Below are 26,600 nucleotides of genomic sequence, written 5' to 3'. Positions count from 1 at the left end.
GAACTGTAGGTGAAGGGAGTGCAGAGGCTGTTTAGAGGAACCAAAAGTCTCTTCATAGTTCAAGAAGCATGAGACCATTCTCTTGAGTGGTGTTTATAATTGAAAAGTATTTCTGCATAAATATCAGACCCCCATACATCATGTAATAGAGCATTCTAACATAGTTACATAGTTCTGGCTCCGCTTCTCTTCCTCTGACACCTTAATGAACCAAATCTTGAACGCATAGGGACACTGTGGGCTCTCTCTTACCCTACCCCCCCTTACCCATATCCCTTCCCCTCCCCTCTTACCTCCCCTCTCCTCTCCTCTTGCTATTCAGCTTTCCCCTCTACCACTTTGTTCCTCTTTATTTTGCTCCTCTCTTCCCTTTTCTCTTCTCTCTCTCTTCCTATCTTCTTTATGCTATTGATTAAATATTGTCTCATGTAGTAACCCATGAGTATTTCTCACTACTGTGGCCTCGTGGATCGGAGAGCAGGCCTTCTTCCCTACTCTCCAAGCTTCCCGTCAGGGACCGGCTGTGGCCAATAGTCATTAGCCGCCTCCCCGTAAATGTACTCCTGTTACTGTTCCTGCTTGCATTTGCCTCATGATGGTTACTGTTTTATTGTTTTCACTTGAAATGTTTCAATAAAAATATTTTCAACACTAACATAGTTACATAGTTAGTAAGGTTGAATAAAGACACCAGTCCTTCCTGAGTGAGTGTCTGCAATTGTCCCTATCCCTGTACATTGCACACTTACATCAGTCCCTACCCTCAAGGAGCCCACAATCCAAGGTCCCCATTCATATACTAGGTCCATTTTGGACAGAAGCCAATTAACCTACCTGCATGTCTTTGGAGTGTGGGAGGAAACCAGAGTACCTGGAGGAAACCCACACAGGCACAGGGAGAACATGCAAACTCCAGGCAGGTAGTGTCATGGTTGGGATTTTAACCAGTGACCCTTTTATTCTGCTAGGTGAGAGTGCTAACCACTACAACACTGTGCGACCCAAAGGCCTTTACTAAAATAATCACTTGATCCAAGAGGTGGAGCTTGTAGAAAAGGGTGTCAACATTCAGGTGTGCCCAGAGCAGAATGGTGTCCAAATACTTTTTATTTTTTCTTTTTTCTCTTTGTTAGAGTGATATTTTAGCTTAGGCCAAGTAGTTTGGATTATTTCTGCAGACACATTTGGCAAGTTTCATTGACTCTTGTCTATTTTTTTCTATACAGTTACTGTATGTATGATATTCAAGTTTAACTAAAGAGAAAACTTTTTTTATCTTAAGACAGAATATAGATGGATTAGAACACCTGTTTTTATTGCTACCTCTGTCCCTGTTAAGGAGATTTACCCTCCCTATTTGTCCCTTTTTGCTGTTATTATAAAAAATGAAAGTAAAAGAAAATCCCAAATTTTGGGTTGTTCTCAGATCAGTAAAACAGGGAAAATCTTCCAATGATTACACTAGTTATGGTGACCTGGGGCCCAGTTATTTCCCTTAACTTGTAGGGATTTACTCTCACTTTCTGTTTCGCTATGGAACAGGAAGTGAAGGGAAGTCTCCACAATGGGACAGAAATGGTGAAACAACTGACAGGGGTTATAACCCTCTCTTACTCTTAATCAAAACTGAAAAAAAGATCCTACTTTACTAATTTTGCCCACTTAAATGTACCACTCTTGTAAATACATAATGTTAACTAAAAACAATACAACAGTGCTTTAAATAAATAATGGACATAAATCAAAATTTTATTTAAATACCCCAATTGTATTATTATATTTTTTTTTGTGGGACAGTCATGCATTTTGAAGCCTCAAGGGTGGAGTTGTGTTCAGTTGTGCATTTGACAATGAGAATTTAGATCTTGGGATGACCTCAAATTACTTTTAACTATTTCTGTCATTATTTAGGGTCCTGTAGGCTTCCCTGGAGATCCTGGACCCCCTGGAGAGATGGGACCTAGAGTAAGTATGGAGGCAATAAATTCACATTGTATATCAAATTAATTCAGTGTTGATTTTTAAGCAATGTAGATGACTTATTTGTGATTTCTTAAATAAACCTTAATTAACTGCACTAATATGTTGACAAATATGACAAACAGCATTTTATATAGCACCAACACTTACACAAGTAATGTCAATAGTGGTATTCAGAAAAGCACCCTAATATACAACTTATACTATTGTCAACACTACTTAGTTAAGATGGCACACCTCTCAACCTGCATATAATTTTTTTACTAATTGGGCATAACCGATAAGGTACACATTATCTTTAACAAGCATTATTGAAATGTTTATATCACTGTTCTTGATTAGTTGCCTTCATGTGTTGCTTTCACAACACTTTTTATTTGCCACACATTCTTTGGGGTGACCCACTGTCAATAGACCACTGCCCAACTCAGAAGATGTGAGTTATTGTCTCATTCCTGGTTGAGGCCGGGTTGATGAGAGGAATTTCCTCACATCTATTGATTCCCTTGGCCCTGGTGCAATTTCCTGGATCAATAGTGTTAAAGGAAGCCTCTGACTAACAAAGAAGTCATGCCTAACCTATGGGCCATTGTTCAGAGTTGTGTTACTTTTTCATAAGCAGTTATTATGTCCTTTACATATTCAAAGTTCAGTTATTTGCATTTTTTCTTCACAGGGACAAGATGGCGCAAAGGGGGAAAGAGGAGAAGATGGAGAACAAGGAGAGGCAGTAAGTGACCAAGGAAATATTGAGTTATTAGGAAAGGAAAACAATGCATTAGGTACTATTTAAAAAAGAGAAACCATAAAATAATGAACAAAAATACAGTTATATAATAAGGTATACACTGTACAATAATTGATTAAACTCTGTACATATGATAATGAACCAAGAATATATTGGATGTACAGAGCTTGTGCAGACTGCACAGTCAAAATTACAGACTATTAAAGCATATTTTATATTAAACATTTAATAAGACATATCCATTTGACATCAGTCTATGCAATCCTTCATATAGATGTTTATGATTTATGTTTTCTTCATAAGGATGTTCTCCTAATGTCTTTAACAGGGATCTCCTGGTCCAACTGGTGAAAATGGACCTCCAGGACCCCTTGGCAAGAGAGTAAGTATATATTTAACATATTCTTATATTTTCGGAACCATTTGTCCTGGTGGTAGTCTTCCTCTGATTAACGACCTTTGTCATTTTTTTATCTTCTGGATTTTATACATGAATCCACCTAACAAAATTAAAGATAAATACAAGATAACCACTTTTTTTTAAGCTATCTTTATTTATCCTCTGATCGTCTTGCTTTCCTGGTTTTGTTGGGTCTCACACTTTGCTCATCTTTCAGGGTCCTGCTGGCCCCCCTGGCCCTGAGGGACGTGGAGGAGAAAAAGGTGCTAAGGTACCATTCGCATATTTTTTTATATCCGAAAGTTGTAATCAAAGATTTTTTTTCAAAATGTGTTAATTATTAAATGCATTTGCTAACCTCTGAAATAAAATAGTTTTCTCTTTGTGGCAATGATTAATTTCAGGGAGAGGGTGGAGCTTTGGGACCTCAAGGAAAGACAGGAGCTGTTGGACCTCAGGGAACTGCAGGAAAACAAGGTCCTGAAGGACTGAGAGGCTTGCCTGGTGCTGTGGTAAGTGAAATGCTTCATAAAATGTTGTGTTTAGACAATATTCATTGGTAGAATTGGTAGAATAACAAGGTTTGGGTCACACTTATTAAAAACACCTCAAAACCTTCTAATTGTGAAAAGATGTCTACATGTTACTATTTTGGGCGATTCGGCCAGATCAGATTATGCTCTGACCATCATCTAGCAATACATTCACTGAATATTTTATACATCCTGATGATGTCAAAGTCCACATTTGTGTCAGCTTATAAAAGGCTTTATGATTACAAGTGACTGAAGGAAAAACTGTTCATAGTGCCAAAAATAACCAGTGTCTCACTAGAGAATCAGATTGGTTACTCTTGGAGGCCTAAGTTCCTATTTTAGTTCACTTATTATCATCTTTGATCTTAAAGCAGAGCTCCACCCAAAAGGGGAAGTTACACTTTAGAGGCCTCCTCCTCAGCTCCTGTTTATGAAACTGAGCTTTTAGGGAGGAGGTGGGGGGGAGTGGTTACCCGATTTTGACAGGAAACCACTCCCACTTCCATTCGGGTCCCCTTAGGCGATTGCAAGCAGAAGTTCTCCTTCCCGAAGTCTTCTGGGACACATGACAGGTCCCAGAAGACCTGTCACAGAGAGCAGCATTAAAGCGCCCCATCCCTCTGTGCTCACGTGCAGAAGCGAACGCATTCGTAAGTTGAGAACGCAAATCGTTAGAGCAAGAATTCTAGCACAAGACCTCCTCTATGACTCTAAACTGGTAACCTGTCTATTCCAGGAGTGTGTACACTTTTAAAGCATAACATGGGTGGGGGGGGGGACTGTGTAATGTGCAGGGGGGCTGTTTAATATGCAGGGGGCTGTGTAATGTAAAGGGGTCCAGAGGTGCGGGGCTGTGTAATGTAAAGGGGTTCAGATTATTATCTTAATATATTGGCAGGTGAATGCGGCCCTCCATGCATTCATATACATTGAATCCGGCCCTTAAGTGGAAAAAAGTCGCTGACCCCTGATCTAGAAGCTGGAAATCACTGTAGCAGGCACCACTACTCCAGTGTTTGCCACTTGCTTCCAGGTCCTGTGCCAATCAGCTGCCCTGTTGCAATATGAACACAGGAGGTTGGCTGTTGGGTATTGGCAACTTTCAATTAATGCTTTGCATTTTCCTAATTAATGCAAAGCATTCCCTGATTGGATAAGGTGGAGACTTTGACATTATTGCCTTGCCTCTCCATCTGTCCAATCAGAGATTTTTTAATTCATTATTTTGCATTTAAACTTTGACAGGATAAGGTACATACATTTTTTGCAGAGTGATCGTTCAAATACATTAAGAGAAAGGCACATTCAGAAATTGATCATTTCTTTGTATGATATAAATGAGATAAAACAGAGTGCCTTCTATCTGGCCATGATGTTTGCATGTGGCTTCTTAGTATTGTCATTGTGGATGAATTTTTATGTTAGCCAACACAACATAAAAGAGGGGGATAAGTATGGAATTGATGGTAATGAAAGAGAAACAAGTGAACCTGGGTGACAGGGAAAAAAAGGGGAGTAAAGGTAAGGAGCTGGGGGGGGGGGGGGAGAGAGAGAGGGGACAACTAACCTGGAAATGAAAAATGGACCCCTTTCACCCTCTTCCTCCCCAAGGCTAGACTGTCAATTTGTAGGTTAGGAATCCTTGTGGATATCTCGCCAAGTTCCATTAATATTCTCAGATTGGATCGCAATGTTGTGTTCTTCATATCTCTGTGTGAAGCAAAATAATTTCAGTAGGACACAAGTGAAGTGAAATTTATCCTGCCTACGTGAGGTAGTAAGATCTTATGGTCATATGGTTGATATCATTAACTACTGAGATCCACAGGCCTTTACAGGGAGGGGAGTTTAGTACTCTTCCACTTCAGTGGTATGCATGATCTTGCTAAGTTTAGGAGATAAACATATAGGACATTGGTGTACTGGGTCTTGGGTAGCAGAGTCAAGAGAAGGAGAAGGGCTGTGGGATTGTCCCTTAGTATTATTCCCATGAGTTGCATGATTAGTCTTAGTTTTGGAATTCGTTTAGTTTAGTTTGGTTTAATTTAGTTTTGTTGATTTTGTTTTCTAATGAATTCCACATTTTTGGAACAAGTCGAATTCTGGTCGGTTGAAAAATTATCGACCGACTCAAATTCTGTGTGAAGAATAGCTGGTTGCTAAGGAGCAGGCCAGGAAGCCAGCCGCCTCGTCCTTAACAACCGATGACTCATCAGCTCTCAGCAGGCTTCCCCAAATTACACATGTCTAGTCTCTGAATGTCTCCCCTAGAGCAGTTACATTTCCAGCACAAGGGAAAGACCAGGGGTTGCTTTTTTTTTTTTCGAAGAGCAGAGACTCTGTTCTATCTGGCCAGAATTTTGCAACCAGTTTCTTGGACTCTGCATTGACTTTTTTTGGCAGATCAGGAAAATGGGTAGTCCTGAAATGGGTAGAAGTACGATGCATATTATACAGTATCACGCCTACACTGACTGTTTTATTTTACTTTGGGTTGTGCATAGCTACCTACTTGTATAATCCTTTCTAGGACTATAAAAGCTACACACCAGAGCTATCAGTGCTGCTAGGTGAGACATTGAGTTTGATTTACAAAAATTTGGTGCAGCTATCCATGGCCACCAATCAGCTTCTAACTTCAGCTTGTTCAGTTAAGCTTTGACAGTAAAACCTGGAAGCTGATTGGTTCCTATGCAGAGCTGCACCAGATTTTGCACTCTCTAGTTTTGGTGAATCAACCCCATTATCCGATAATCATCAAGGTCTTTCCGCTACTTTAACACCTAGAACCACTCAAAAATCAAAGGATGCACTGCCACTTACCCACTCAATCTTAAAATCCACTGTGAAACCTTGTTACCGTTCAGTGTGGTAGAGTTATGAAGATGCTGTACACAATGTTTCTGGAATGTTGAGAAATGACACTCCTTGTTTACTATCTGTCTGGCTTCATCTGTGACTTTTAATTGGATCTCTTTTTTTATTACCATGGTCATGTTACAATATACATAATGCCACAACAAAGACACATGAGTACACAATGGTCACAATCGCATTATGAATTAAAGAACATTGTTCATACTGAATGTTTCCATATTTGGTTTGGACACATAGGAATGCATGGATAAATATGCAAGAAAATATTGACCGATATGTATAAAGTTTTAATGAGTCCTGGCTCAAAAGAAATAAACAGAATAACCATCCATCCATGTTTTCAAATCACATTGGTCTACCCCCTTGTAGCTAATTTTGAAGGGATTTTTTTTTATATACAAAAACATTCCCCTATTATATTAAGCAAAGGACATTCTGCGCATGAGGAGGTTAGAAGCTATCATATTTTCATGTGGCCATACATATAGATTGTCAAATGTAATTATTCTCAAGGTTTAGCACCCAGGACAAGGGAGGACTTATGTTAGTACCCATATGAACTCATCTACCATCTGTTTCAAATACCCCATTCACATCAAGATCTACATCTTCTTGGGGTGTATTTGATAATCACATCTTTATACAGTACATGATTGCCCAAATTGTAAGAGATGGACTGATTGAGGGTAGCCATATGGATCACCACAGTCCAATGCTTTTTTGAAGACCTCATTATTAGGGATCAGCTTATTAATCTCAACAGTGACATTACTGTGTCCTTCATTTATCAATGTGTCTGCATAGAATTTTAGTATCCAAATTCTAACTTTATTTCCAGCAATGCATGAAGCTGAATAATTTTTGGTCCCATTTAACTAGTTTTTATTTTGTTTCCTTTGATTTATGAAGCCGAGCATTTGGACAACTAAAACTGACAGCAAAAAAAAAAAAAAAAAGAAAAGCTTATTTTACTACTAAAATACTGTACAGAACAAGTAAATCACAATATACAGAGCAACAGAAATGGATGCACAACTTAGAGATCAATATAAGACAAATGTACATTGCTAAACATTAATCAGTTCTTACATCTCCTTTCATTATCTACAGGGTGAACAAGGTCGACCTGGTGCAACTGGTCAAGCCGGACCTCCAGGTCCAGTGGTACGTGTGTTGTCTAAATGTCTTTACCGAATATTAGTCTGTAATTCAGGAGAATATATTCTAACTTGTTATTTCACAGGGGCCTCCTGGTTTGCCAGGCTTGAAGGGAGATGGTGGAGCTAAAGGAGAGAAGGTAAGGACCTAATATTATGATGTGTATGATATGTGGAGTATGCTTGGAAGACATCATGGTGCAAAGGGTTCTTACCAATATATGTTTCATTCTCCCCTAAGGGCCACCCTGGACTTATTGGTCTTATTGGACCAACTGGAGAGCAAGGAGAGAAAGGAGACAGAGGCCTTCCAGGACCAAATGGGATAACAGGACAGAAAGGAGAGCCTGTGAGTGTTGAATTATCATTTCAAAGAATCATTTGATATCATAGAAAAGCGTTTTATTAATGTATATGTTCACAATTGTTTTGGGTTTGACTCTGTCTACCTTCTTTCCATAGGGTATTGCTGGTGTCACTGGTCCTATCGGTCCAGGTGGATCTGCTGGCCCCCCTGTAAGTTTATTGGTCTGCTATTAAAAACTAGTTTATATTAGAGAGAGAAAAAAGTAGTATTCAGAGGATGGATTGGCTCTTCACATCCAATGTGAGTCTTAGTTTATATATTTAGTTATATATTAGTTTATATAAAAATATGTTTTTGAGGTAACCAAACAGACTTTGAACACCTCCAAACCTCTAACAGACAAATGTGTAGTAATCATGGTGGTAAAGTGGAAGACTACAGGATATATCTAAAGCTACGCTCTGTTCAAACATGAAGATTTCCCATTAAAACAGGCTCTAGTGACAAAGCCCAGCCCCTGATAATTATGTCTTTGAATTCATCTTGTGCACCAAGCTGTCCCAAAAGCTGCCTAGTTACATAGTTAGTCAGGTTGAAAAAAAGACACAAGCCCATCTAGTTCAACCATAAAAAAAAAAAAATCATACAATCCCATATACCCAATTCTATACCCACAGTTGATCCAGTGTAGGTATACCGACCTATAGTTGTTGCGATCTCAGAGGACCAGAATTAGATAGAATAGAAAGGATCCATACAGTAATTTCCAAATCTCGGTTTGGCCCAGAAAACATGCGTTCTTTAGGGAGGTATGATTATTACACACTAAAACCTAGTATACACAAAGAGATTATCAGATTATGAGATTATCAAACGAATGATCACCAGTTTTTTATTGCATGCTATATCGAAAACAAATTGGTTACTAAAGTACGCAAATTCTCATACGACAGACTAAAAATTCTGAAGTGATGTCATATATTTGTATTGTATATTCAGATGAAACTGTACTGATTAAACGAAAATCGTACAATCTGGTATCGTACCAGAAAAATGTTGTGTTTGTCCCTTTGGATAACTTTGACGAAAGCTGTGTACTAACGATCAGATTATCGTACGATCGATTCTAAAGCGCCATTTTTTGTACGATATTCTGTATCAGGTGTACTAGGCTTAAGAGACAGTCATAAGTAGAGGCAAACTACTTAGAAAGTCTCATTGCAGCCCTGCATAGTGAGTAAACCAGCCGTATGCCTGCATACCAGCAGTAGTGTCTTTTTTGGCCTGACTGTTTGTTTCTGGATTTAGCTACAAGTATAGTCACTGGTCCATTGCCCTCTATCTGAGTGCACTTCAGAAACACACAAATTGCAGCATAAGAGAGAGTTTACACAAGTATTAGTACATGTGACTAAGGACTCCAATTCTTTCCAGAAACAAACAAGTAGACTGCTGAATGGGAATGAATAAAAAAAATTTAAAAAGCATACATGCAAGTTCAATTGGGTTGACTTTCTGTTTTTAGCACAGTTGCAATGCCTCATGGGTAGTATTTCAGTGATTTCCTTTACTTGTAGCCTGGAGGACAGAGATGATTTAAATGCATTATATTTGTTAATATATTTCTATTACATTTCAATATTTTTGTCTATTTCCTGTTTAGGGTCCTCTTGGTCCTAAGGGAGCTAAAGGATCCACGGTGAGTAATTTGTTCTTGCCTCCATTTTTACATAAATCAGTTCTAGATTTGATACACCGCCAGCCTAGAAATGGTATACTTTTCATTTTGTAATGAATGATACAAAGGAATGCTATGTATACTGTTCACCACTTTAAGTTGTAGGATCCAGTGTTAATCCTCTCCACCACTGGCAAAATTGTTGCTTACCAGATTGCATGGACTTCCTATCACAGAAGGTCAGTTGTGGCTCTAAATCCAGCCAGGGCCTTTAAGCGTCCCAGGAGTCTCTTAAGGCATATGGAATCCCCATCCAAATAACGATATCACAAACAATCCTAGGAACATCGTAGCTGGAAATTAGATCCCCTGAGCTCCACACCTGTATATTCCGGGTGCTCAGGTGAACTAATTTCCAGCTATGATATCCCTGAGGTCGTTTGTGATATCATCATTTGGATGGGGATTCCATATGCTCTAGGAGACTCCTGGGATACTTAAAGGCCCTGGCTGGGCTTAGAGCCACAAGTGACACGGACCTCCCGTGATAGGATTTCCGTGCAATCTGGTAAGCGACCGTTTTGCCTGTGGTGAAAGGGGATTAACACTGGATCCTACAACTTAAGGTGGCGGATGGTGTGGATGTTATCACAAGACTCTTTCTTTAGCTTTTGTCACTATAAATTTTTCCTATTTTGTGTCTGACTCAATACTTTTTAGCGCAACTCTTTGTATGAATTTTTTGCTTTGGAACTGTGCTATATCTCACAGTAGAGGTTGCGGCTGTTTTTGATATTTTTATGTCAGCACAATAGCGCAATTTTTTTTTTTTATGATTTTGGTTTAGGCTATGACTACTGTAACATATTCAAAATATATCTATGTGTGCTTTCATAAATGTACCTGTCTATACGAAATGATCTAACTTTTTTTTTTTTTGCTGGAATACAGGGACAAGCTGGACCCAAGGGACAGAAAGGAATACAAGGTCCCCCTGGAGCTCCAGTAAGTGAAACTTTGTCATATTAATACAATTCTCCCACAGCAAAGTTATGCATGGTCTAATACAATCTATACATGAGACCTAGGCCCCATCAGTAGCATATGGTGTATGTTATCATGAGAAGGCTGGCTGAAAACAGCTGTACCTTTTAAAGTTAAAGTGGAAGTAAACCCTCCTATCGTTTTCAGCCAAGGAAGCTGCCATTTTGGCCTCTGTTTGATCTTTATCTGCCATGAAACTGCACATGTGATCAGTTATGACACTGGCCATTGGATGGTTTGACAGTTTAGTTGAGAGCACAACCAATGTGACAGTTACATTTCTGGCACGTGCCAGGAAAGTAAAGCCGCGTACACACGACCAGACTTATGTCCGACAGACTTTCGAAGGAGTTCTGACGGAGTTTTGACAGAGTTCTGACGGACTTTCCGAATGAGCGGACTTGGCCACACAGAATCACACCAAACTCCGACGGATTCGAACGTGATGACGTATGACTCGACTCGAATAAGGAAGTTCATAGCCAGTAGCCAATAGCTGCACTAGCGTCGGTTTTAGTCCGTCGGAATAGCATACACACGAGCGAATTTCTCGGTAGGAACTGGGTCCGGCAGAGTTCTTGCGGAAAAATTTGAAGCATGTTCCATTTCTAAAGTCTGTCAGACTTTTGCGAATCAAAAGTCCGTTGCAGCCCACACACGATCGAATAGTCTGCCGGAATCATTCCGTCAGACTTTGGATGTTATAAAGTCCGGTCGTGTGTACGCGGCATAACAGTTTTCTGAAACTGTTAAATCGATGGCTTTACTTCCTCTTTAATAAGCTGTCCTTGAGCTCTTCTCAGTGACTTAGCCTACACTCAGGTCATGTAGTCAGTCAGCTGCAGAAAGGAGGAGGCATTTCCTCTATTTCTTCTCCCTCATTAAACAGACTGTACAGAGTAACTTTGTAGCAAGTCACAAGGTGAGAAGCTGCAGCAGGGCCTGATATGTGTCAGATTTGAGTGAGAACTGCATAGGCACCAGAATTTACACAATTGAGTCATCTTTAAAGTGATACTAAACACACACTGTTTCATTTACATTGCCCTTTCTATTTCTGTATGTGGATGATGGCTCTATAATTATATATATAAAAAAAAATCAGTGTACCTTTTTCCTAATCGATATACCACTGTCACATGACCCAGATCATTCCCAGCCTGTCTGCAGGGAAACATAAGCAGGAAATTCTAGTCCTCTGCTGCTGGACACATGTTCAAAATTGAAAAAAAGTCTTTAGAATACCGAGTAAACATTTAAAAATAATATCAATAAACTGTTTTAAATTGTCATAAAAATATATATTTGAAATCAATTCATTATTTCTGGCAATAACATGGTGTGGGCAGATTTCTGCCAGGCATGCCTCCAGCTTGTGTCTTAGAATAAGAAGGAGGTGAAGCCTCCAATAATGTATAGTCACATACCTGCTTGTACCATTTACAAGCTTCAGTTGATTCAGAATGCCGCAGAAAGGTTACTGACAGGTGTTGGTCGCCGTGACCACATCACTCCATCCCTTAGAGCCCTGCATTGGCTGCCCGTGAAAGAACGGGTTCATGTGGAGGGAGAACAAGTAAAGTACACGGAGCTGTATTTTGGAACTCCTTGCCTCTGAAACTGAGACTTGAGAATGACTTTTTGAAATTTTTAAAGAAATTAAAAACCATACTTTTTGTACAAGCTTTTGGAGTCACCTAATTTTTAATTGGGGTGTGATGGACAGACTCTCTGGCTTTTATTCTGTATCTTGCTATGCTGGTTTGTTGGTTTTCTTAAGGTCTTTTAATGTCAATGTTGTTTTGTTTTTGCGCATCAAGGCCTTCGGGTAAGACTGCATAGGTTAAGCATTTTAATAAAAAAATAAAAATAAAAAATCACATGGGCTGCTCAAAACCCCAAGCTGAATTGTCCAAATGGACAGAAGGTGGAGGAAGGGAGCAGCTGGATCAATAAGGTTTTTTGTAAAATACAGAAAACAAATCTCATAGTGACTGAGTGAGTATAAACAGGATGTAATACACCATTTATTCAGTTTTTTATGATGTGGGTTTAGTGACATTTTAAAAGGGTTGTACAGGTAGAAGGTTTTTATCTTAATGTATTCTATGCATTAAGATAAAAGGCATTCTGTATGCAGCAGACCCCCTCAGCCCCCGTAATACTTACCTGATGTCCTTCTCTGTCCAGCGATGTCCATGAGTGTCTCAGCCGTTCAGATTCTCTTTCCTAAATGGCGCCATTGGCTCCCGCTGCTGTCAATCAAAGGCAGCTAGCCAATCAGCGGAGAGAGGGGGCGGGTTCGGGTCAGGGCTCCATGTCTGAATGGACATAGGGAGTTGTGACTGAGCTCGAGTGACCCCATAGCAAGCTGCTTGCTGTGGGGGCACTGAACACTGAGCAAGAGGAGGATCCAGGCTGCCCTGTGCAAATCCACTGCAATAGAGCAGGTAAGTATAACATGTTTATTATTTTTATAGGAAAAAAAAAACAAGACTTTACAATCACTTTAAGTTAACATATTAGTCCAGTAAGTAGATTATGATCCTGGATAGTGCCTGAACAAAGATGGCGCTGCCCTCCAGAGAAAAGTAGCTTAAGACATTGTCATGGGGAGTGCTGCAAGAAGTAATAAATGCGTTAAAAATATGTATAATACTAGGTTAATTACAAGAATTTGGTCTGAATTTGTAAAAAATCTGCTACATTATAATTTGGCTGACCTTCTAAAGCAAATTATATTGGATTAATATAGTGCAAACAGATAGTATAGTTATAGTACAGTTCAAGACAAGAGGAATAGGGGGACTCTGCTCTTGAGAGCTTACAGTCTAAAAGGGTTCAGTTTTTTTGGCATTGACGTTGAGATATCAGCAAGAGAGGATGTGCACTGTTTTCATTTAGTTGGCCAACTTATAGACCTACAATGTAAGTAGAAGCAGTAAAACCATTGTGTAAAGTGGAAAGCAGACCCTACAGTGCATATACAATGAATAAATTGTGCTGCTTCCATGTATCATGTAGTCTATCAATAATTATTACAATATTTCATAGATAATGTGGTTAATGCATTTTTTGTTATGAAACATAGAGTGTGTAGGATTTTATTGCTAACTGTTCATGCCTCATCAACAGGGCCCACCAGGAGAGGCCATCCAGCCACTGCCTTTCCAGATGCCCAAGAAGAACAAACGTTCCATTGATGCCAGTCAGTTCATGGCAGAAGATTCAGCCGCAGAATATACCGATGGCATGGAGGAAATCTATGGATCTCTTAATGCTATAAAGAAAGATATCGAGTTATTCAGAGCTCCAAAGGGTACAAAGGAACACCCGGCTCGAACATGCCAGGACCTTCATCTTTCCCAGCCAGATCTTCCAGATGGTATGTAAAACCAAGGACAGGCTCTACGAGGGCTAAGCAAGTGTTTTAAGCTAATTTTTATGTAAAGATTAAATAAAATACAAAACATATGGGTTTTACCTCTTCAGGCAGTTGAGGACCAACATTATTGTATTTCTCACTGATTCTGTAGAAAATGTGATGAGTAGATTTCTGAAAACCCCATTCTGTCTTTTCTGTTGAGACCTTTCAGCATTGGACATATTTTTACATTGCAGTAGGGGACTTAAATGTAACATTTAGCACAGCACATAGGTTCTCAGACCACACAACATGTTAGTTTATGCTGTGAAGCTCATGGTACTAAGAACATGTGTAAATCCTAGCGCTCACCTACATTTTTATGCGTTAACAAAGATCCTTGGTGCTACAGCACCCCCTAATGCCATGTACAGACGATCGGACATTCCGACAACAAAACAGTGGATTTATTTCCGATGGATGTTGGCTCAAACTTGTCTTGCATACACAAGGTCACACAAATGTTGTCTGAAATTCCAAATGTCAAGAACGAGGTGACGTACAACACGTACGACGAGCCGAGAAAAATTAAGTTCAATAGCCAGTGCGGCCTTTCTGCTTGATTCCGAGCATGCGTGGAATTTTGTGTGTCGGAAATGTGTACACATGCTCTGAATTTCCAACAACAAGTTTTGTTGTCGAAAAATTTGAGAACCAGCTCTCAAACATTTGTTGTCAAAAATTCCGACAGCAAATGTCCAATGGAGCCTACACACAGTTGGATTTTCTGACAACAAGCTCACATCGAACATTTGTTGTCAGAAATTCCGACCACGTGTACGCGGCAAAACACTGTACACACAGTCGGAATTTCTGACAACAAATGTTCAATGTGAGCAAAAATTCCACATATGCTCGGAATCAAGCAGAAGAGCCACACTGGCTATTGAACTTAATTTTTCTGGGCTCGTCGTACGTCTTGTACATCACCGCGTTCTTGACGTTCAGAATTTCAAACAACATTTGTGCGACTGCGTGTATGCAAGACAAGTTTAAGCCAACATCCATTGGAAATAAATCCACGGTTTTGTTGTCAGAATGTCTGTATGCAGCATTAGAATTGACGTATATAATAACTTTTTGGTGACAACTAAGAAGGGATTTTTTTTCTCTTTGGAAGAATATGTCTTTCAAATGAAATACGAAAATAAGACCTTACAAAAGATCCAATTACTAATTTCAAAGAAAAGTTTTTAAATAAAACATGTTTTAGATGTAACCAGAAAATTTTAGCTTTATATAGTATGTACTTTAAAGGGGTTGTAAAGGTAAATGTTTTTTCACCTTAATGCATTCTATGCATTAAGGTGAAAAAACATCTCACACTGCCGGTGCCCCCAGTCCCCCCGTTTTACTTACCTCACCCCTTGAAAGTCCCGCGCTCGCCCCCACCATCCTCTTCGCCACTCATTCTGGCCGCTGATTGCCTGGAGTGGATGGATTGAAGGCAACGCAGCCATTGGCTCGCGCTGCTGAATCACATCCAATGATACGGTGCGCCGAGGGGTGTCACACTGTGACGGGCCAGGGGACGGCCCGTGCCAGGGGGCCAGGGGGCAGCCCGTGTGATACAGCGAGCGGCTATAGACGCCGGCTGTATCACGGGAGCGCGCCCGCAGGTGCTTCTCACCATGCGAGGGAGCTCGCATGAACGTGAGAAGTACCTGCGGGAAGAAGCAGAGACAGCCGCCGAGGGACCCTAGAAGTGCAGGTTCAGGGCAACTCTGTGCAAAACGAGCTGCACACTGGAGGTAAGTATAATATGTTTGTTATTTAAAAAAAAAAAAATGTTTACTTTACAATCCCTTTAATTATCCACCTGAGCCCTAAACACATAACCTAACCTCCTAGCACTTAAATCTTAATCTGTGGTAAGTTAATCATATTAGGATAAATTTATTTTACTTTCTTAAGGTTTGATCTTTTTTTTTTAATTGATGCATATATTTTTATTACCATTTTTGAACTGGGTTGAGCTATGGAGTCTTTTAGAGCTTTTTTGAGCATAGTAGACAAAGAGAGCCTTAAAAGCATGTAAAAAAGAGCCGAGTGCTCCACCTGCTGGCTTGAGATCAGAAATAAATATCAAATTTTTCATATTTATTTGATCAGAAATAAAAAAAAAATTGCTAGTGTTAGCTCTTGGCATAATAAAAAAAATAAATAAATAAATACACTAAACATTCCCCATACTAAGCCAAAACGAAAGACTAAACTCTTGTTCTGTATACTTACCTTGTCGTGTATCAGGAGCAGCCAAGCAGCAGAATTCTAAAAGCTCCAAAACTGAGCCGCATTGCATAGGATGCACCATTAAATCTACCTCTTCTCTTAGGTGAATACTGGATCGATCCTAATAAGGGCTGCGCACGAGATTCCTTCAAAGTCTTCTGTAACTTCACTGCAGGGGCGGAGTCTTGCATCTTCCCCAGCAAGCGCATTGAGAAGGTAAGCAGGATGTTTTAAATTAAAATATTTTTTTTTTGTGTTTTAGCATTTATTATGAATCGTTATTGCACTACTGTAAAATTATTTTGATGTTACTTTCTCATTTTATATGTTTGTTCATAATTTTTGTATTTCATTATTTTCACAAATTTACCTGAACTGAGATATGAAATCAGCCACAAAGGGAGCGCATTGTTTTTAAAGAAGCATCTAATTTACAGAATTACATTGCAAGAAGGAGCAGTAAAGCACAGCCGTTTTCTAGCACTGCAAAACACAAAGCAGAGCCTGCATATATACTAAGGCGGTGATGGTGAACCTTGGCACCCCTGATGTTTTGGAACTACATTTCCCATGATGCTCATGCACTCTGCAGTGTAGTTGAGCATCATGGGAAATGTAGTTCCAAAACATCTGGAGTGCCAAGGTTCGCCATCACTGTACTAAGGCAATGTGGCTATTCACTTAGGACACATACAGTGCCTTGAAAAAGTATTCATACCCCTTGAAATTTTACACATTTTGTCATGTTACAACCAAAAACATAAATGTATTTTATTGGGATTTTATGTGATAGACCAACACAAAGTGGCACATAATTGTGAAGTGCAAGGAAGATGATAAACGTTTTTTGAAATTCTTTACAAATATGTGAAAAGTGTGGCAGGCATTTGTATTTAGCCCCCGTTACTCTGATACCCCTAACTAAAATCTAGTGTGACCAATTCCCTACAGAAGACAACTAATTAGTAAATAGAGTCTATCTGTGTGTCATTTAATCTCAGTATAAATACAGCTGTTCTGTGAAGCTTCAGAGGTTCGTTAGAGAACCTTAGTGAACAAACAGCATTATGAAGGCCAAGGAACACACCAGACAGGTCAAGGATTGTGGTGGATTAAAGCAGGGTTAGGTTATAAAAAAAGATATCCCAAGGTTTGAACATCTCACAGAGCACTGTTCAGTCTATCATCCGAAAATGGAAAGTAGAGTATGGCACAACTGCAAACCTAACGAGACATGGCCGTCCACCTAAACTAACAGGATGGGCAAGGAGAGCATTATTCAGAGAAGCAGCCAAGAGGTCCATGGAAACTCTGGAAAAGCTGCAGAGATCCACAGCTCAGGTGGGAGAATCTGTCCACAGGACAACATTTGTCATGCTCTCCACAAATCTGACCTTTATGGAAGAATGGCAAGAAGAAAGCCATTGTTGAAAGAAAGCCATAGGAAGTCCTGTTTGCGGTTGGCGAGAAGCCATGTGGGAGACACAGCAAACATGTGGAAGAAGGTGCTCTGGTCAGATGAAACCAAAATGTAACTTTTTGGCCTAAAGCTATGTGTGGCGGAAACACTGCACGTCACTCTGAACACACCATCCCCACCAAAAAACATGGTGGTGGCAGCATCATGTTGTGGGATGATTTTCTTCAGCAGGAACAGGGAAGCTGGTCAGAGTTGATGGGAAGATGAATGGAACCAAATACAGGGCAATCTTAGCAGAAAAGCTGTTAGAGTCTGCAAAAGACTTGAGACTGGGGAGGAGGTTCACCTTTCAGAAGGACAATGACCCTAAACATACAGCCAGAGCTACAATGGAATGGTTTAGATCAAAGCATTTTTATTTGTTAGAATGGCCCAGTCAAAGTCCAGACTTAAATCCAATTGAGATTCTGTGGCAAGACTTGAAAATGTGTCTCTTCACAGATGCTCTCCATCCAATCTGACAGAGCTTGAGCTATTTTGCAGAGAACAATGGGCAAAAATGTCACTCTCTATATATGCAAAGCTGGTAGAGACATCCCCAAAAAGACTTGCAGCTGTAATTGCATCGAAAGGAGGTTCTACAAAGTATTGACTCAGGAGGGCTGAATACAAATGCACGCCACATTTATTTGTCAAAAATGTTAAAAACCATTTATTATTTTTCTTAAACTTCATAATTATATGCCACTTTGTGTTGGTTTATCACATAAAATTCCAATAAAATAAATTTATATTTTTGGTTGTAGCATGACAAAATGTGGAAAATTTCAAGGGGTGTGAATACTTTTTCAAGGCACTGTATAATTGCAAATTATACACATGAATAAGTTTTTCAGACATTATCACAGATTGATACGTTTATTTAGATCACAAAACTTTATGTCTCAGCTTAAGCTGCTTTAAGTCCATCTGGTGATTCCTGCAATGGGTGCTGGCTGGGCAGCAGTCCATATAACTCCTCACATACTGTGGCTATGCATAGAGAAATGTCCCATACACTGCACACCAAGCAGAGCCATTACTAAACAGGTGAAAGAAGTCTCTGCCAGTTACATCCAGAGCTACGCCCCAACGCGTTTCACCCCCCCCCCCCCCACAGGGCACAATCATGGAGTTTGTTTAGATCAATTTGAATTATATCTGGAAAGATTAAACATTTATTTTAATTAATAAACAATGCAGTGTTCAGCTACAGATGCACTTGTCAACACAATCTCAGCTCTGAGTACCAGCTCCTCTAGTAGTTCATCAGACACAGAAGCACAAAGTAGGAAAGTAGTTGTAACCATAGTTGTTTTAATAAAAATATGCTGTCTTTAATGGCGACTGTTCAGGTCAGAGAAATACAATGCTGACTTACTAACTTTGCTTTGTCACTAAGGTGAAGATGTCTTCCTGGAGCTCGGAAAAGAAAGAGACTTGGTTCAGCAAATTCAGGAGTGGCAGTAGGGTAAGAGAAAAATAACGATGCTTTACACATTATCATTAGTCCATGATTACTCCAATGATAATTTTAAGAAACTGTAATGTGTATATGGGTAATTTAGGAAAAACTACTATATCCTTCATGAATATTTGACTACAACACATGCTTCTCATAAAACCCCTAAAATACTTTTCAGCTCTTGGAAACCCTTAATAAAACCAAATCATTTGGGGTCAATGAGAAAAAAATGCCTCTTACTATACAGTACATTGGTTGTCAGTAGGAAGAATGCAACCCTTACAATGATGGTTGGCCTTACAGACAACTAAAAAGACAATTGGTGTCATGCTGCTGGCATTGCCAAGTAGTGTTGGCCCTGGCACTATGCAGGTACCCCCACTAGAATGTTAATCAGCCACAGCTCTAGGAATCCTAGTTAAAAGTGGCTGTTTTAATGGGTTGCCTCACTGACCTATAGAAATGTGGTCAGAACGGAGTGTTCAAGCTTAGATAATACCAGGAAATGTAGAAAATGATTGTTCCGCACATGTGTACATCTTTGTTACAACCTAGTCTTTCTCCAGGAGATTTTTAATTTTGCAGTGTGTGTTATTGATTGTTCCCTCATTGGTGTTTGTGTATCACTTTCTGCAGTTCTCCTATGTGGACTTAGATGACAACCCTATTGGAGTGGTCCAATTGACCTTCCTTCGTCTGCTGAGTGTGGGCGCTCGCCAGAACTTCACCTATCACTGCCATCGCTCTGCTGCCTGGCATCTGGCCTCAGGCGACACCTATCAAAAGGCATTGCACTTTATGGGCTCCAATGATGAGGACTTCTCCTTCCACACAAGCCCATACATCAAGGCCCTCAGAGATGGCTGTGCGGTGAGTAAGGGGGACACATAGGTTCTATGTACAGAAAACAGCATTGGTTTTATTTATAGATCAATGACATCAATGGTGCGCAACATTCTTGAGGTTTTGACTATGAGGGTTGGTGCAAAGTGTTAGGACAGTGGGGATCATAGTTATAATTATTAGGGACTGATTTAAAATTATTTAGATTCCAGTTCTTAGTTTATAGAAGCTCAATCTCTTTACTCAGGATTCAGGAACATTCTGTTCTAACTTCTGTAGAAAAACATTTAAAGTAGAAGCCCAGCCTAGAACTAACTAAGCTTAAAACCGCTTCCACTTCCTTTCTAACTCTTATACTAACTACCCTGTAAAAGGAAGATGCATATACTTATCTATTCTGATACCGCTCTGGTTCAGTCATATGATCTCCCCAGCGGTCGGCTTCAGGGGAGAGAGCACTGGCAATGGATGGAATGCCTATGCGGTGATGTCACCCATAGGTTCTCCTATGGGGCATCCATTGTTAGCTGTCCCTCCTCTCCCCTAAAGCGGTCCTCTGTGACTGGACCAGAGTACCCTGAAATAGGCAAGTATAAGCATTTACTTTCTACAGGGTGGTTATTATAGGTGTTAGAAGGGGGGGTTGGAGCCTTTTTAAGATACGTTAGTCTAGAGTGACATTCTATAGATACAGTACAGTGAGTGAATGTTGTCACAATAATTTACTGGCAGGATCACACCACATCTAAATAATGTAATATTGCATTTTTGTTCTTGGGTTTAGGTACACTTCAAAGAACTCACAAAGGCATACTTGCATTGACCCACATATATTTACAATTTATGACATATATAAACAGATTGGGGTAAAGGTGGCTAGTACAGGACTAATACATAACTAATACAACTCTCACCATGATGCTTTCTTTCTTTTACTACAGGCAAGGAAGGGCACAGACAAGACAGTATTAGAGATTCACACCCCCATTGTGGATCAGCTTCCTTTGAGAGACGTTATGTTCATGGACTTTGGAGAACCCAACCAGAAATTTGGCTTTGAAGTGGGACCTGTATGTTTTCTGGGCTGAGGCAAAACAAAACTAGAGACATCCCCCCTACCCATTTGTATCCCTTTCTGAAAATAAAAAAGGAGAAGCCCCCATCCCCTTTATTTCTGTACACCAATATTGAAGAAGCTCAGCTGAGGAGCAGAAAGAAAGCCCCACTGCGAGGTGGAACAAGAGACCAAAAGAACCTGGTCAACACGTGACAATGACCTATAGCTGGGCGGATCTTCTGATGACCAAAGAAAGAGTTTATCATAGACTTTTTAGCTAGAATTATTTGAGGCTTTTTTTTTTAAATAAATGGTATAAAAAACACCATTCCCATTCAGAAAACATGGTGTTAATGTCCTATGTCCAGCCGAAATCTACACAGAGGACATTGCGAGCCACTTCTTTCACCCATACAGAGCTGTCTCTTTCTTTACATTTTCTTTCAAGCTCTTACGTCTCCAGTATTTAAAAAAATGAACACATGCAGATGCGTACAAACGGGACTCTTATTTTTTTCTTCTGTGGATATAAAGATTTACATTTTATTTAAAAAATAATAAAATTTGTGATAAAGTTCCCCTTCTGCCTGGCACACAAAAAACGTGGGAAAAATGTTTTTTGGAAACAAATGTCCTGAACAGACAAGAAGACAAAATTATCTGTGAACAAGATTTCACTATGGTGCTTGGAGTAAAGCTTATTTTTTGACCAACAAGATTATATATATAACAAAAAAAAACCTCACAGGTGCTCAGAGTATTACTGTGTAATGTTTGTAAGTATTTTTTGTATTGTAATATATAATCTATAATTTTGCTGCTTTTTTATTTTTATTTGTTTTTTTTTCCTTACTCTTGCGCATGTCCATACATGACTTCCTGCCCGGACTATCAACTTCCTGTCAGCGTCTGTCTATTGTGTCCCCTCTACCACCTGTTAACTGCCACTTCCTGTTCCCTGGCCTGCTCTGTGTCTACCATTTCCTCCTCTTTTATTTAAATAAATGATGTGCAAAAGGTGAAATCCACAGAGGAATAAAATGTCAGGATGGGTGCATTTTTTAAAGGGGGGGATATGGGGGAACACAACGTATTACTGGTTTCACATTTTACAGTGAGTAACCCTATCCAAACAGGGAAAAGTCTTCTGGGTAATGCCAAATTTTTATATCAGGCCTGCAAGAGAAAGTGCTGCCCATTGGATAAATAAAGAGTTATAGGGCCTTTGTCGTTATCATAACACTTACTACAGGGCAGGTATATGTGGTCAGGGGGTGAGCTTTTTGGAGTACAAAGTATTAGTTGCTGCTCTATTGAATTCACATCTATGGTATTTTAAAAACAACAGCCCCGGGCTGTTGCAGACCACTAGGCAAAAACAGTTGTGTTCCACGGATTGGTGTCTGGGCTCAGGAAAGGCTTTAAACTCCCAACAGGTGAAAGATAAGTTTACAGGCGTAATTTGGCATTTACCCAGAACCCCCCCCCCCCTTTTGTATTATTTGCAAAAAAATTCAGAAAACTTTTCTAAAAGGGAATGTATGGCGTATTCTCAGTGGGTACATATTTTAAATACTTTTGCAGTAAATTTCCATGTGACTTTTACATTTTCATGTTTGGTTTTCTTTATATTGTGAAATGTATAGATGAGTCACTGGTGTCTGGGTAGATTAGCTACTACAATGACTCCACTCAACTTGGCAACTACCAATGAGATATTAAACACACAAGGAATACAAGGCATTCAATGAGAAGGAGCAGTAAAGCACAACCATCATACAGCACTGTAAAGCAGGAAATGGAGCCTCATATACACTATATTACCCAAAGTATTAATATGCCTGCCTTTAGACACACAAGAAATTTAATGGCATCCCAGTCTTATTTTGACGGTTTCAATATTTCGTTTGTCGACCCTTTGCAGCTATAACAGCTTCCTGGATGGCTGTCCATAAGGTTTAGGAGTGTGTCTATGGGAATGTTAGACCATTCTTCCAGAAGCACATTTGTGAGGTCAGGCACTGATGTGGACAAGAGGGCCTGGCTCGCAATCTCTGCTTTAATTCATCCCAAAGGTGTTCTATCGGGTTGAGGTCAGGACTTGTCAAGTTTTTCCACCCCAAACTGGCTCATCCATGTCTTTGTGGACATTGCTTTGTGCACGGGTCCAAATCATTTGGTGGAAGGGGGATTATGGTGTCTTTGTTTTTCAGGAGTTGGGCTTGCCCCTTAGTTCCAGTAAAGGTAACGCTTAAGGCATTAGCATACCAAGACATTTTGGACAATTTCATGGTCCCAAATTTGTGGGAACAGTATGGGGATGGCCCCTTCCTGTTCCAACATGACTGCGTACCAGTGCACAAAGCAAGGTCCATAAAGACATGGATGAGCGAGTTTGGGGTGGAGGAACTTGATTGGCCTGCACAGAGTCCAGATCCCAACCTGATAGATACACCTTTGGGGTGAAGTAGAGCAGAGACTGCAAGCCAAGCCTTCTCGTTCACATCAGTGCCTGACCTCACAAATGCGCTTCTGGAAGAATGGTCAAACATTCCAATAGACACACTCCTAAACCTTGTGGACAGCCTTCCCAGAAGAGTTGAAGCTGTTATAGGTGCAAAGGGTGGGTCAACTCAATATTGAACCCTACATACTAAGACTAGGATGCCATTAAAGTTCATGTTGTCATGATAATATAGTATATATCAGAAATATGGCTCCCTATACATTATAATGCTGAAATGTACATAACATAATGTTTTTCTCGTTCAGTCTTTTATTATAATGCATAATTGCATAATCAGGTTTTGTAAACTCTGTGCATTAAAGTGGTTGTAAACCCTACAGACGACTTTTTGCTACAGGTAACCCTATAATAAGGCTTACCTGTAGCTACCCAGGATATCTACTAAACCTGCACGGTTTAGGAGATATCACCTGTACATGCGCACTGAAGTAATGGCACGTATGTGCCGTTTGCTTCGGTGAGTGTGCCATTACCGGCGGCTCCCACGAGCATGTGCGGAAGTGACGCGAGGGCTTCGATCTCAGGTGAGTATTACATAATGAGCTAGAATAGCTAGAAATGTGCAACAATAGTATAAAAAATAGAAAAGAGATGGGGGAAGAAATTCAGTTGAGGGAGAGGTATAGTTATGGAAGAGACGAAGAAATGTGGAAGGGAAAAGGAAAGGACTATGTTCATCGGTTTAAGTTCGGGGGTGTTGGCGGAGGAGGATTACCAACACCCCAGGAGTTGTGTACAGTGAAGATGGAGAATTTCACAGGTCATAGTTTAAGGAGGTGGGGGTCAAAATGAACTGGTATAAAATTAGCAGCCCAGAGTTCCCAGACATTATGCAACATAGGCATAGTGCCTAGCTGTTAATTTCTCATTAAGTAATTTCCAGTCTAGCCGAGACTTAACCTCTGTCATGTGTAGTTTCTCTAAGAGCCATGTTTTTGCTACTGTCTGTTTTGTGTCTCTTAACCCTTGTACACACGGTCGGACATTCAGATGGACAATGTCCAATAGGACCGTGTTGTCGGATAATCCAACAGTGTGTGGGCTCCATCGGACTGTTTCTGTCGGAGTATCCGACGGACCAAGTTTTCCAGCTGGGCTATAAAATTTTCCGACAACATGATCCGTGTAGAGAATTACGATTGGACAGATGCTCAGATCAAATTCCTAGACCAAAGCTATTGGCTACTAGCCTGAACGTAGTCCCGTCCTAACGAAATAACGCCATCACGTTAAGTACGTTCGCATTTTCTGACATCTTTGTCCAACTGTGTGTATGCAACAGTTTCGGACAAAATCCGTCTGACAAAATCCGACGGATTTGGTTGTCAGAATGTCCGACCGTGTGTACAAGGGCTAAGAAGATGAATCATGAGTATAAATTGGTGCTTGGAGAGATACTAGGAGTTTCCAATTTAGAAGCTTCTCTTATGGATTCATAAGAAGCGATTGTTGAAAGAGAATACACAGAACTCTTTATACTCATGACCATAATCTTTGAGCAACAAAGAAGGTCCACCAGGTATGTAGATAAAACAATTTCCAGTCCAGTCCAGTTCAGTTTAGCCAGTTTAAAATACACAGAATTCTTTATACTCCTGACCATAGTCTTTGGGCATGAAGGTCCACCAGGAATGTAGACAGAACAATTTCCAGTCCAGTTTAGCCAGTCCAGTCCAGTTCAGTTTAGCAATTCATTTCCAGTGTAGTCAAGACTTAACTTCTGTCACGTGTGGGTTCTCTGAGAGCCATGTCTTTGCTACTGTCTGTTTCGTCGCTCTCAGAAGATGAATAATGAGTATAAATTGGTGCTTAGAGATACTTGGGGGGTTTCTAATTCAGAAGCTTCTCTTAAGGATTCATAAGAAGCGATTGTTGGAAGAGAATACACAGAATTCTTTATACTCATTACCATAATCTTTGAGCAACAAGGAAGGTCCACCAGGTATGTAGATAGGACAATTTTATTAAAATTTTAGCCACATTGATAATATTGTTTTTGTTTCCAAGGTGATGTCTTTTTCAAACATATGTAAAAATAATTTAAGAGACTACACATTTCCTTTAAAGACCCCCAATCTCTTAACCCTTTTACCTCAAATTCCCATACTGGACAAAAAAAGCATTTGCTTTCACACGCCAGTTCATTAAAGATAAACTCTGAACTGGTCCAAAGAGAAAAATGTGTCTGTCCTCTTCAGACTACATATTTTGTGTAGGGAGGATCTAATAGAGAATAGTTTATATGACGACGTCCACCAGGCTTCCAATTCCGATAGCGATAACCAGTTCAATGAAGCCGGTGTTTCTGCCTTGCCATCATCATCATCATCATTATATGAAATACAGGACCAGCTGCCTATAGCCAACATGATAATCTTGAGGGCTCGGCCCCGCTCCACGGTGCAGAAAAGAAGACTGATGCGCCAGCTGCTGTAGAACCATACTATATTACTCCCTATTAGTGCCTTTCTAAACTAAATTACATTATATGACACATGTCTTGGAGTGGAAAGGGGGGGGGGGGGGTTGATAGGCAAATTTTATCTTTGGGCCAGCTCAAAACTTAGCTTTGATGAGGAGAAAAAAAATTAACAAATTATTGTAAATTACGTGTTTATATCTGGAATAAGAATGGTACCAGGGGTGGAATTATTTCGATATACAACTGACTTCCTGTCCAGAAATTCCATTGAACTGTAAGCATGACTCACATAAGGTGGTTGCGGATACTAATAAAATTATACTCCTGCCAAAATATATTTATGCATTAGTTAGAAAGGGAAAGGCTTATGCCGCGTACACACGAGCGGACTTTTCAACATCCAAACTCCGACGGACTGAGTCCGTCAGACTATTCGATCGTGTG

General features: G+C 39.9%; 1 protein-coding gene across 8 annotated transcripts in view; it reads left to right on the top strand.

The window, feature by feature from the left end:
• COL11A2 (collagen type XI alpha 2 chain) overlaps nt 1-22,248 on the top strand; it is a 183,221-nt gene extending 160,973 nt beyond the window's left edge. For all 8 annotated transcript variants that reach the window (XM_077484669.1, XM_077484664.1, XM_077484662.1 and 5 more), the window contains 16 exons: nt 1,912-1,965; nt 2,657-2,710; nt 3,057-3,110; nt 3,346-3,399; nt 3,533-3,640; nt 7,652-7,705; nt 7,785-7,838; nt 7,940-8,047; nt 8,161-8,214; nt 9,669-9,704; nt 10,635-10,688; nt 13,863-14,112; nt 16,487-16,599; nt 19,245-19,313; nt 19,944-20,177; nt 21,092-22,248. In XM_077484669.1, the coding sequence (XP_077340795.1) occupies nt 1,912-1,965; nt 2,657-2,710; nt 3,057-3,110; nt 3,346-3,399; nt 3,533-3,640; nt 7,652-7,705; nt 7,785-7,838; nt 7,940-8,047; nt 8,161-8,214; nt 9,669-9,704; nt 10,635-10,688; nt 13,863-14,112; nt 16,487-16,599; nt 19,245-19,313; nt 19,944-20,177; nt 21,092-21,238 (1,497 nt within the window). In that variant the 3' untranslated portion in view covers nt 21,239-22,248. The remainder of the gene's footprint in view (nt 1-1,911; nt 1,966-2,656; nt 2,711-3,056; nt 3,111-3,345; nt 3,400-3,532; nt 3,641-7,651; nt 7,706-7,784; nt 7,839-7,939; nt 8,048-8,160; nt 8,215-9,668; nt 9,705-10,634; nt 10,689-13,862; nt 14,113-16,486; nt 16,600-19,244; nt 19,314-19,943; nt 20,178-21,091) is intronic.
• The last annotated feature ends 4,352 nt before the right edge of the window (nt 22,249-26,600 follow it).

Source organism: Lithobates pipiens, unplaced genomic scaffold (genome assembly GCF_037356315.1).
Source record: "Lithobates pipiens isolate NorthernLeopardFrog02 unplaced genomic scaffold, aLitPip1_a1.2 Scaffold_1, whole genome shotgun sequence".
Taxonomy (NCBI): domain Eukaryota; kingdom Metazoa; phylum Chordata; class Amphibia; order Anura; family Ranidae; genus Lithobates; species Lithobates pipiens.
This window is presented reverse-complemented; position numbering and strand designations above follow the sequence as displayed.